Genomic DNA, 13,249 nt, shown 5'->3' with positions numbered 1-13,249 from the left:
GTACTGGAGTGGGGTGCCATCACCTTCTCCAATCTTAGGTGCATAAATATTCCCAAATGTTATATTCTTTTCTTGACTGACCCCTTTATCCTTTTGTAGTCTTTGTCTTTTGTTTTGGTCTTTGTTTTAAAGTCTATCATTTCTGATGTAAATATTGGTATCCTAGCTTTCTTTCACTTTCCATTTAGAAGGAATGTATTTTCCATCTTTTCACTTTCAATCCCTGTGTGTTTTTAGGTCTGATGTGTATCTCTTGAAGCTAGCATATAGATGGGTTTGAGTTTTTAATCCATTCAATCACCCTATGTCCTCTGATTGAGTATTTAGTCTATTTACGTTTAAAGTTCTCATATATATATTTACTGCCATTTTGTGAATTGTTTTTTGGTCATTTTTATAGTTCCTTTCTCCTTCTTCTTTCTCTTCCCTTACAGTTTAGTGATTTTCTTTAGTGTTTGCTTAGAGTTCTTTTCACTTTATTTTTTTGGTATATCTATTGTGGGTTTTTTGGTTTGTGGTTCATGAGCTTCATATATATGGACCTGTGTATAAATATATATATAGGGATTTGTTTTGAACTGATGGTCACTTATTTGAATGTGTTCTAAAAGTATTACATTTCTACTCCTCTCCAGCCCATGTTTTATGGGTTTGACATCATATTTTATACCTTTTTGCTTTGTGTATCCCTTAACTACCTATTGTAGTTATAATTTATTTTACAGATTTTGTCCTTTCATCTTCATACTGGTGACTGATCCACTGCCTTCACCAGTGGATTTACCTTTACCAGTGAGTTTTTTCCTTCATATATTTTCTTATTTCTAGTTATGGCTAGTTGTTCTCCACTTAAAGAAAACCCTTCAACATTTCTTGTGAGGCTGGTTTAGTGGTGATGAACTCTTAGTTTTAGCTTATCTGGGAATCTCTTTATTTCTCCTTTGATTCTGAAGGAGAAATTACCTTGTTGGGAAGAGTATTCTTGTTTGCAACAAAAAAAAATCCTTTTAGCCCTTTAAATATATCCTGACACTCTCTTTTGGCTTGTAAAGTTTCTGCTGAAAAATCAATTTATAGCTTTAGGAAGGTCCAGGGATTGGGGGCAGGAGGAGAAGGGGACGACAGAGGATGAGATGGCTGGATGGCATCACCGACTCGATGGATGTGAGTTTGAGTGAACTCCGGGAGTTGGTGATGGACAGGGAGGCCTGGCGTGCTGCGAGTCATGGGGTCAAAAAGAGTCGGACACAATTGAGTGACTGGACTGAACTGAACTGAACTGGTATGTCACTCATTTTCCTCGTTGTCTTCCAAATTTTCTCATTATCTTTAACTTTTGCCATTTTAATTATGGTTTGTGTTGATGTGGATCACTTTGGGGTCATCACGCTTTGGATTCTCTGTGCTTCCTGGACCTGTATATGTTTCCTTTCCCCAGCTTAGGGAGTTTTTCTTCAAAGATGTTTTCTGTCATTTTCTTTCTTCTCCTTCTCAGACTCCCATAATGTGAATGTTAGTATACTTGAGGTTGTCTCAGAGGCCCCTTAATGTATCCTCATTGTAAAAAATTCTTTTTCTTGTTCTGATTCAAGGACTTCTACTGTCTTCCAGTCACAGATCCATTTTGCTGTATCATCTAATCTGCTATTGATTCCCTCTAGTGTACTTTTTGTTTCAGTTATTATATCCTTCAGCTCTGATTGGTGCTTTTATATTTTCTAACTATTTGTTGAAGTTCTCCCTGTGTTACTCCATTCTTCTGAGATTTGTGAGCATTTTTATGACCATCACTGAACTCTTTATCAGACAAATTGCTTATCTCTGTTTCATTATTTTTTTTCCCTGGAGTTTTACCTTGTTCTGTTCTTTTGAAAAAAAAAAAAAATTCTTTGTCTCCTCTTATTTGACTTTTTGTGTTTGTTTCTATGAATTAGGAGGTGTGGCTTTGGCACCAGCATTGCTGTGGACTATGTTTCCAGGCAGCTTGGTAAGCTGGTTTGGACTGGAGTGGGCGTGGGCTGGGGATTTCCCAGGGTGTGCCTGGAGCCAGTGTTATTTTTAAAAATGCTGTGCTTCACTGTGAGTCCCAGTTAAAAGGGATCTTATGAAACATTATGATTTAAACGAGGATTTGTGACTTGTCTGAGAAATGACTTGTCATTTCCATTATTTGTATGGTGAAACGCTTTCTCTGCTTCAAGCAATTGACATACCACCATTATCTAGACAGCATTTGCCTATAGGTGTAATCCTGTCCCATCAGGGGGTCAGCAATGGGGAGTTACGTGGAGCAGGAAACTCTCAGGGGCTGCAGAAGTTGTCTCAAACGACTGTGAGGTTGTGTCACCTATAAAAGGGGCCAGAGAGGACTCTGGGGGTCTTTCTGCCACAGTGACTCCTTGGGCTACTGGTCCTTATTACTTGGTGCTGAGCACTGTGGATCACTGTTCAGGGCATGAGATAAAGGCAGAAGTTAATGCTGCCAAAAATGGTGATGTGGGAAAAGTGGCTGCTCTAAGAGGATCTTCCCTCCACCCTCATAACACCTGTTAGCACCAGAGTGGGCTTCCTTCAACTCCACACATATTCTCTGCCTTGAGGGTCCCTGCTCAAGGCTGTGCCAGCATTAGAGGTGTGTCTGCTTACTAATGGTTTGAACTAATGGGTTTCTCTATGCAAAGCAGCTGGTTTCCATAACTAAGCCGCAACATGCTCCTGGGGCAGGGGCTTTGCACTCCAGTAGTCTGTGGCTTCGGAGAAGGCGATGGCACCCCACTCCAGTCCTCTTGCCTGGAAAATCCCATGGATGGAAGATCCTGGTGGGCTGCAGTCCATGGGGTCACTAAGAGTTGGGCACAACTGAGTGACTTCACTTTCACTTTTCACTTTCATGCCTTGGAGAAGGAAATGGCAACCCACCCCAGTATTCTTGCCTAGAGAATCCCAGGGACGGGGGAGCCTGGTGGGCTGCCGTCTATGGGGTCGCACAGAGTCGGACACGACTGAAGCGCCTTAGCAGCAGCAGTCTGTGGCTTGATTCTGGGCTCCCTGACTTACTGCTTGTGGGACTGTGGCCCCCTGCTTAGCTGTTCTTCCTACAATTTCTTCATTTATGAAGTGGGGGAGGGCGACAGGTAACACCAGCTCCTAAAGCTGTCCTAAAGATTATGTGAAAACATGTAGTCATATTTAAAAGAACTGACATGTTAAATGTTGAATATGTCATATCATTGTAATAGATGTATTATGTTTTCCAAACCTACGCTTCCCTTCACCCACTCAAACCTTCCTGTTTATTGGCAGTATGAGTTTGTAGAGCCCAGAACTTCCTTGCTATTCAAATTACACTGGAAACAGATATGCCAGATTAGAAACTGTGTTCATGTCAGAGCAGCCTTCACAAAGGGAAGCGTGGCTGTGAGCTGGAATTGATGTGATCAGTCCCAGCTCTTTGTGGCTGGCCTGTGGCCTGTGTTTGAGCCTGAATATTACTTGACCGAAATCTGACTGTAGTAGAGAGGAAACCCACTTCCCTTCCTCTGTCCTCTCTCCCACAACGGGGCCTTGGTATACTCTGGGAGGGGAATAACCAGTTTTTAAACTGCGCTGGTACTAGAGATGCCTCTTGGGTTTGCCCTCTGCACCATGCGAATCTGCTCTGACCAGCTTTCCTCACTTGTCATGAAGTCCTCCACTTCCAAATGGAACACAGTGAGACTCACCTATCATGTGATGAGTAAGCAAGCATCCATAAAGACCCTTAGGGTATACTATTTCTCATGACCCGGAGCTTCTTTATCCAAACTGCTTCTCTGGAAGGAATGGAGCCCTAATACGATGCTCCCATTGTCTCTTAAAATGTTAGTGGAGCATCTTGGCTCTCAGACTGTGCCAAAGCTAGGAGCCGAGGGGCAGGAAGAAGCTGGAGGAGCAGCAGCGGAGGGCATGGGGCTCTGGCCATCTGAGATATAGGAGCAATGAAGTGTCAGGAGGTGTTTTAGGTATTGGAGTTCCTCTTCACGGGCAGAGAAATAGCTCAGTGTTTAGCCCAGGCAATTCATTAAACAGTAGAAAAATGAAGCACTCTCACTGTGAAACAGAATGTGAATTGCATTCAGGAGATGAAAACAAGTACATTTCAATTCATTCAAAATGTAGATCTCTTTCACAAGTCTTAAACAATTTATAAAGTATATAGCATTTTGTAAGAAGGAGAAAGGGTACTGTATGCTCATTTGCTGATGGGTAAGCCAGGCCTGACAAATGCTGTGTAAAGCCCTAAACTGGCCAGCTTAGAAGATTTTTTAATATCACCCTAAAGCTGTTCCCTAAGTAGGATTAAACTAAAACACTCATAAACCTGAAATTCATTTACTTGAACGTCAGCTTTCATCATTACATTTATTTATCTGGTTTCTCTCACTGAATATATTTTCCTTCTCTAAAGCAGAAGTAAAAGTTGATATCTGCCTCTCCCACTTCTCTAGAGGATTACAAATAAGCATGCAAATGGCTAAATAATCATAAAAATATTTCATGGATACTTCTGATTTATTCTCCAACACAGATCAAAACCTGACATTGTCTTATTACCACTGAACACTACACATTTTCTCTTTATCTCATCAGTTTTATCTGACTTGGATTCAGATCTTGTCTATAGAACACAGAGAGCAAGAACACATTTGTGGACACATTATGAGATTATAAACCCTTTGGAAAGATTAGTGAATGATCCAATGGAATTATATACATTTCAAGAGGTTGGCTGCTGCTGCTGCTAAGTCACTTCAGTCGTGTTTGACTCTGTGTGACCCCATAGATGGCAGCCCACCAGGCTCTCCAGCCCCTGGGATTCTCCAGGCAAGAACACTGGAGTGGGTTGCCATTTCCTTCTCCAATGCATGAAAGTGAAAAGTGAAAGTGAAGTCACTCAGTCGTGTCCAACTCTTAGCAACCCCATGAACTGTAGCCCACCAGGCTCCTCCATCCATGGGATTTTCCAGGCAAGAGTACTGGAGTGGGGTGCCATTGCCTTCTCCAAGAGGTTGGCAGTGGTAACTAAAGTGAGCGTTGGAATAGTATAGCCTCATTTGTTATGTGAGTAATAGCTTGTCTGTTGCTTATGATTTATCAGATGTGAAATATGTACATAGTTGTTAGAAGTACAAACTTCTAACTCTTACTTTATGATAAAATGTCTGTGACCTGACTTAGCATAGAACCCTATAAAATGCTGAGCTAAAAATCAACATGCAAATAGTGCTCTAGAAAATTTAAACAATGGTTTCACTTCTCTTCCTCCTAGCCTTTACTAGCTATTGTCTAAAACAATAAAATTTACAGGCGTGTCTGAATCCCCATTAAATATGAATGTGAGTGCACAGCGGCAGAGCAAGTTTCCAAACAGTTTTGCAACAAAGGGTCAAAGAGGTGTAATACCCTACACCCCATCAGGAAAAAGGAAATTAAATATACTTTCTAATGGTTGAAATGAAGGGTGTGCTGAGGAAGGAATGAATGAAATACATACCGTGGTGTTCTCCCTGAAAGGGGTTTTCGGGTAGCTCTGAAGAGGATGTAGCTGGTAATAACTGAGAACATCCCCCACATAGAGAGAAATCGCCACCAGTAAAGTTTTATCGTGAAATACAAAGGGACAACCCACATCTGCAACAGGGTCACCAGCTGTCAGAAAGATGAACAGAAAGTCTCTTTCAATAACTGAGGGCCAGACGGCATGTCTACTATTGATGATTTGGAAGCTACTCTGGGTTAGGGGGTCGGGGAGCCACCTTCACCACCCTGTCTGGGACATGGCATCTGGTTCACCACCCCACTGCAATCTGTTCTGTACATGCAAGGCTCTGAAGTGCTGGGAGCCAGCACGGGAGATCCCATCCATGACAAAGGTCATGAGGAAGAGGCCTGACAGGCAAAGGTGAGTCAGGTCTCAAGAGGTCCTCTGCCTGAGCATCTACCCTGAAATCAAAATCTGTTTATTGTCTGCTATACTACACTCTTCTGACATTAACAGAGGGCTATCCCCGACCACCTTTCTCTGGAAAAAGTTAACTTAGAGCTCCAGTTAGTCTCCTACATATAAAAGGAGTGTCTCAGCTCAAACCCCTCTGATGGCTCTCTAACTTGCCTGACAGGTTTACCCAGACTTTTACAACTACGCATGTGATTGTTTACAGCCTCCCAACTGGGAGAGGCACAGGAAGCTTAAAACATCTTAAAGATATAGAGTCTTTTAAAGAGCTAAGAATTATATTGGTGAAGGGTTTCATTGTTGAGTTAATGATTGCTGCCAGGCCTCCATATCCTTTATCTTTTAGGCACCTGGGAGGATATTAATCAATGTAATTGGGATGCAGAAATAGGAATATAGTAGTTTTGATGTTAGCAATACTAGACTTTTGAGTTAATGAATTTTCTCTTTGTTATAAATCACTGTACTCTTCTTTCTTTGTTATAAATCATTGTATTCTTGCTATGTAAGAATGTAACTTTATTTAGTGCTTTCTGAGAGTGGCACCAGACTTTGGAAAGAACAACACTTTTAGGGCAAATAAGTTTTCTGGTTGACGGATCCTTATCAGAAAAGGGTCATAAAATGCTAGTAGGCCTCCTGGCCAGAAGATGATGTAAGTCACCTAAGACCTGTGTATACAGATAGGTATGCAGAGAGAAAGCCTGGTCTTGATAAGGGTCAGGGCTGCTGACCCTGCATGACTTTGTATTTTCCATTATTCTCTATGTACAGCTTAAGGTATATAAGCTCCCTGGAAAAATAAAGTTTTGGGCCTCGCCTCATCATTGCTTGGCTCCCCCGTGTCAGTTCTCTCTTTTTCAGGCTGATCCCCTGGAGCGCAGGGGCTCGCTGTGTTCACTTCTCTGCCCGGGCTTCTAAGACCCACGTGAGAGGGAGCCCAAGGCGGGGCACCCTCCGCTATTCAAGCGGGCGCCTGTGGCCTATGTGAATGGTGTAAGTCCCTTGTCTTGGGACTTTATTGGCTTTCTGTGTAAACCAAGGAATATCAGCCTCTTTCTCTCCTCTGTTTTCTTAACTGTAACATTCTTTCCTTATCTTTCTCTATATTTCTAAATAAATAAATAAATCTCAGTTGCCAATGCTGTCTATGCTTCGGATACCCTGGATCCAACCGGGGCTGGACCCCGGTACTGAAGGGCACAGTTATTTGAACATTCAGAAGGGAAATAATCCAAAATATCCATCTTCCATTACCTCCTGCAGATATTTCAGATGGAATAAACTTTAGGCCGCAACAGCTCTGTGCTGTTGGACAAAAGATTGCACTTCAGTTGTAAAGTTGGGGACCACAATGCCTGCTTTCTTGTGCTGATTCAAAGTGAAAGTGTTAGTTGCTTTGTCGTATCTGACTCTTCGTGACTCCATGGACTGTAGTCCAGCAGGCTCCTCTGTCCATGGGGTTTTCCAAGCAAAAATACTGGAGTGGGCTGCCATTCCCTTCTCCAGGGGATCTTCCTGACCCAGGGATTGAACCTGGGGCTCCTGCATTGCAGGAAGATTCTCTACTTTCTGAGCCACCAGGGTGGGAAACAAACGACATCACAGCTGTAAGGGATCTGGAAGCATCCTGGGCTGCAGGGAGCAGGGGCTATAGTTACTCTCACAGCACATATACACACGCACAGCGATGGCAAAGGAGGAGGTGGTGTCAGGGCATGGCACGTCAGGGACCCTCCTGCCTTCTGTCCCAGCGCACTCTGTGGGGATAACCCTTGCATCCTGACTGTGGGGTGACCTTGCCCCTGATGACTGGATCTGTAAATCACCATTTGCTTCTTGTCTTTTCTCTTCAGTTACTGGTGCCCTTTCCAGGTGGTTCCAGATGGGAATCAAACTCTTTCCTGTCCCTTCTATGTGTCACCCCTTTGTGGCCTATGCCACTGACCTGAGTCCCAGCAGCCTTCAGAAGGTCCCTTAAGTTGGCTGGCCTCAGTTCTGCATGGCAGGAAGCAGGACAGACTGAACTGATGGGCTGTGGGTCAATGACATGATACAGTTACCACAGTGACACGTTTACTCTACAGATTAGGCCTAATGCCAGCTACTCACCTCCTGGTAAAAAGCAGATTGGTTGGAGAAGGGAAAGGCTACCCACTTCAGTATTCTGGCCTGGAGAATTCCATGGACAGAGTCCTTGGGGTTGCAAAGAGTCAGACACGACTGAGCGACTTTCACTTTCACTTTTTTCACTGGAAGAGTAGCAAGAACCCTTGGTCTTTTATGTTGTAGAACATTCAACTAACTGCCTACATTTGCTCAGCATTAATATATGAGGTGGACAGCAAAGACGGTTGTCTCACGTGTGGAGTTAAATTGGTAATACTCTGTTCAGGAAGATTCTGAGCCTGGGTCCTGTCTGAGCAGTGAAGAGCATCATGATCAATTAATTAGGTCTGCCAGTGATGTGGAAAGACTTGTCAGAGCATGCATGTCACACGTCTATCATCTGAGTATAAAAAAGACTAATGTTGTTTGCTTAGTTTCTTCATCTTTGTGATCAAAAATAGGTGGCTTAGAACAAAGTTTATGGGTATACTTTTGGGTCCTTTAATAAAAATTTTGTTACAATAGTCTCAAGGTCAATAATCAGAATTATTTGATGGAACTTCAAGATGTAAATGAAATGCAGCCTTTCTTCTTCCCATGTCAAATAAGAAGACATTTTCCAGGCTTTTTAATTCTTCTTGAATGGGCTGGATCTGAAGTCTTCTTAGAGTTGCTCTAAATTTTCTTTCAAATTACATACAAGATAGTGGAGTAGAAGGAAGTGTGCTCATCTTCTCCTGTGAGAACTCGAAAATTGCAACTTGCTGCTGAACAACCATTGACAGGAAAATTGTGGATCCTTTTTTTGGATCCTACCAAAAAAAGATATACCACATCCAAGGATAAAGAAGAAACCCCAGCAAGATGGTAGGATTGGCAAAATTGTGTTTAGAATCAAAACCCCATACCTGCCAGAGATGCTCAGATGGCCCAAACAAAACCTTCTGCACACCAGGACCCAGAGACCCCACAGGGACTGATCTGCTCAGCCTCTGGCTAAGGAGGCCTTACCAATAGCTGAGAAAAGAAGAGAAGCAAAAGGCAAAGGAGAAAAGGAAAGATATATCCATCTGAATGCAGAGTTCCAAGAATAGAAAGGAGAGATAAGAAACCTTTCCTAAGTAATCAATGCAAAGAAATAGAGGAAAACAATAGGATGGGAAAGACTAGAGATCTCTTCAAGAAAATTAGAGATACCAAGGGAACATTTCATGCAAAGATGGGCTCAATAAAGGACAGAAATGGTATGGACCTAACAGAAGCAGAAGATATTAATTAAGAAGAGGTGGCAAGAATACACGGAAGATCTTCATGACCAGATACCCATGATGGTGCGATCACCCACGTAGGGCCAGACATCCTGGAGTGCAAAGTCAAGTGGGCCTCAGAAAGCATCACTACAAACAAACCTAGTGGAGGTGATGGAATTTCAGCAGAAGTGTTTAAAATCCTAAAAGATGATGCTGTTAAAGTGCTGCACTCAATATGCCAGTAAATTTGGAAAACTCAGCAGTGGCCACAGGACTGGAAAATGTCAATTTTCATTCCGATCTCAAAGAAAAGCAATACCAAAGAATGTTCAAACTACTGCACAATCACACTCATTTCACATGCTGGTAAACTAATGCTCAAAATTCTCCAAGCCAGGCTTCAACAGTGCATGAATCAAGAACTTCCAGATGTTCAAGCTGGATTTAGAAAAAGCAGAGGAACCAGAGATCAAATTGCCAAGATCTGTTGGCAATAGAAAAACCAAGAGAATTTCAGAAAAACCATCTACTTCTGCTTTATTGACTATGCGAAAGCCTTTGACTGTGTGGATCACAATAAACTGTGGAAAATTCTTCAAGAGATGGGAATACCAGACTGCCTTACCTGCCTCCTGAGAAATGTGTATGCAGATCAAGAAGCAATAGTTAGAACCAGAGATGGAACAACAGACCGGTTCCAAATTGGGAAAGGAGTACAACAGAAATGTATATTGTCACCCTGCTTATTTAACTTATACACAGAGTACATCATATGAAATGCTGGGCTGGATGAAGCACAAGCTGGAGTCAAGATTCCTAGGAGAAATACCAATAATCTCAAATATGCAGATGACACCACCCCTATGGCAGAAAGTGAAGAGGAACTAAAGAGCCTCTTGGTAACAGTGTAAGAGGAGAGTGAAAAAGCTGGCTTAAAATTCAACATTCAAAAAACTAAGATCATGGCATCCAGTCCCATCACTTCATGGCAAATAGATGGGGAAATAATGGAAAGAGTGACAGACTTTATTTTCTTGGGCTCCAAACTCACTGCAGATGTTGACTGCAGCCGTGAAATTAAAAGACGCTTGCTCCTTGGAAGACAAGCTATGACCAACCTAGACAGCATATTAAAAAGCAGAGACATTACTTTGCCAACAAAGGTCTGTTTAGTTAAAGCTATGGTTTTTCCAGTAGTCATGTATGGATGTGAGAGTTGGACCATAAAGAAAGCTTCAGTTCAGTTCACTTGCTCAGTCATGTCCAACTCTTTGTGACCCCATGAACTGCAGCACGCCAGGCCTCCCTGTCCATCACCAACTCCCGGAGTTCACCCAAACCCATGTCAACTGAGTTGGTGATGTCATCCAACCATCTCATCCTCTGTTGTCCCCTTCTCCTCCTGCCCTCAATCTTTCCCAGCATCAGGGTCTTTTCAAATGAGTCAGCTCTTTGCATCAGGTGGCCAAAGTATTGGAGTTTCAGCTTCAACATCAGTCTTTCCAATGAACACCCAGGACTGATCTCCTTTAGGATGGACAGGTTAGTGCTGAAGAATTGATGCTTTTGAATTGTGGTGTTGGAGAAAACTCTTGAGAGTCCCTTGGACTGCAAGGAGATCCATCCAATCAATCCTAAAGGAAATCAGTCCTGAATATTCATTGGAAGGATTGATGCTGAAGTTGAAACTCCAATACTTTGGCCACCTGATGCAAAGAACTGATTCCTTAGAAAAGACCCTGATGCTGGGAAAGATTGAAGGTAGGAGGAGAAGGGGACAACAGAGGATGAGATGGTTGGATGGCATCACAAACTCAATGAGTTTGAGCAAGCTCTGGGAGTTAGTGGTGGACAGGGAAGCCTGGTGTGCTGCAGTCCATGGAGTTGCAAAGAATCAGACATAACTGAGTGACTGAAGTGAACTGAAATCTTTTTTCAGAGAACACTACAATTATTATATATATGAATTTGAGAGGAAGGAATGGCAACCCACTCCAGTATTCTTGCATGGAGAATCCCCATGGACAGTGGGAGCTCAGGGGGCTACAATCCATAGGATTGCAGGGTCAGACACAACTTAGTAAGCACAGCATGACATAGCATATGCATTTGAACAAAAATATACATGGTGAAGGGCTTTCCTGGTGGCTCAGATGGTAAAGCATCTGCCTGTAACACAGAAGACCTGGGTTTGATCCCTGGGTTGGGAAGATCCCCTGGAGAAGGAAGTGGCACCCCACTCTAGTACTCTTGTCTGGAAAATCCTATGGATGGAGGAGCCTGGTAGGCTACAGTCCATGGGGTCGCAAAAAGTTGGACACTGAGCGACTTCACTTTACGTTTCTTTTTTTATATATGGAGAAAATCTGAAGTAACTGTTTGGAGAGTTCAGGAAAAGATATCTTACAACATCCTTTTTTTGTTTATAAATTTCAGGCAGTACTTTCAGGGAAGAGTAAATAATCATTACTTCTGCCTGAATAATCAGATCATTGCTTTCATTTTCCATCCTATTTTGTAGGTATGGCCAAAGCTAATGAATGAGTTTGCACCTTTATTTGTGAAACTGAGATAAATATGTATATGTGTATCCAAACAGGTAAAACAAGTTTTACTGAAGGAAGCAGAATAGTTTTCATGAGGGCCCCAAACCACATGCTAGGGGACCAGGACTTAAGAGATGTTTCTTTTGGCACTCAGCAGCAACAACTTTTAAGATTTTTATGTGGACCATTTTAAAAGTCTTTCTTGTATTTGTTACAATATTGCTTCTGTTTTACATATATATATATATATATATATATTTTTTTTTTTTTTTACTGAGGCCTGTGAGATCTTAGCTTCCAACCAAGGATTGAACCCACACCTCCTGCATTGGAAAGGGAACTCTTAGCCACTGGATTACCAGGGAAGTCTCTGACTCTACTATTGATAATGACAGTGTGCAGTCCCTCAAAAAAGTCTCCTCAGTATTTAGGTCATTCATTTCTTATAACTGATCGCCAAGATTGTTATCTATGATAAATTATAGATTTTGGCTTTTTTAAAGTTCATTATTCTGGCATTAAAGAAGGAAATGGACATGGACCCCAGATCAAAATCTGATCATCTGTCATTTGCATTTTTCATCTTTTTTGCTTTAAGTTATGATTCACCTTTACATTTACCCTGTAAAATGCTGAATTTTTAAAAAAATGAATAAGATTCATTCATTTTAATTCAAGATAAATTCATTTTAATTTAGAGAAACTATCATGCTTCTATATTTTATACTTTAGATTATAAGTCAAAATTTATAAAACTAATCCATTTCCTCTAATCAGTGGTGCTATGCTCTAACTATAGTTTGAAGCAATGAGTGGATTATATTTTTATAAAGCTAATTCTTTCCCTGTAGAGCTGTAAGTCTGACCCATTTCTAGAAGATGCCAAACTTCTTTTACTTGATGCCTGGATTTAATTAACAATAAATAACAATGTTCAATTTATAGGCATGCTACTTTTTAAAAATAGGCCTTGGAGATGAGAAATAAAAGGAAAGTAAAAATTGTTATGATGTATTATGTATGCAAATATTAATTTCTTGACTATCTTTAAAGTGGAATACTCAGAGCCCTATTTTCTCAACATGCAAGGGGAAAGGTCAGAAGTTTGCATTATGAATTCAATAACTGCCTGTGAAGTCATTTTGAAATGATGGCCACATTTCAAAGCAATTTAAAAGATTCTTTATCAGTTTCCAGAAGAGTTAGAACTGCTCATTTTTAATAGTAACTGCCACATGTGAAATGTAGGAATGTTGTGCCTCATAAGTAAGCACGTGACATATATGAAACCGAGGCGCGTACATGCAGAGGAGGAAGCCTGGCAGCTGGGACGCATTAGTAATGCCAGA

General features: G+C 41.6%; 1 protein-coding gene across 2 annotated transcripts in view; it reads right to left on the bottom strand.

Annotated features, from left to right (window-relative positions):
• Nucleotides 1–13,249, bottom strand: part of RNF175 (ring finger protein 175) — a 55,006-nt gene that overhangs the window by 22,766 nt on the left and 18,991 nt on the right. For both annotated transcript variants that reach the window (XM_040251416.1, XM_040251414.1), the window contains exon 3: nucleotides 5,534–5,688. In XM_040251416.1, coding sequence (XP_040107350.1) covers nucleotides 5,534–5,688 — 155 coding nt within the window. The remainder of the gene's footprint in view (nucleotides 1–5,533; nucleotides 5,689–13,249) is intronic.

This window comes from Oryx dammah, unplaced genomic scaffold (assembly GCF_014754425.2).
Source record: "Oryx dammah isolate SB20612 unplaced genomic scaffold, SCBI_Odam_1.1 HiC_scaffold_12, whole genome shotgun sequence".
NCBI classification, from domain to species: Eukaryota; Metazoa; Chordata; class Mammalia; order Artiodactyla; family Bovidae; genus Oryx; species Oryx dammah.
The sequence above is the reverse complement of the archived record's forward strand: the minus strand, read 5'-3'. Positions and strand labels throughout refer to the sequence as shown.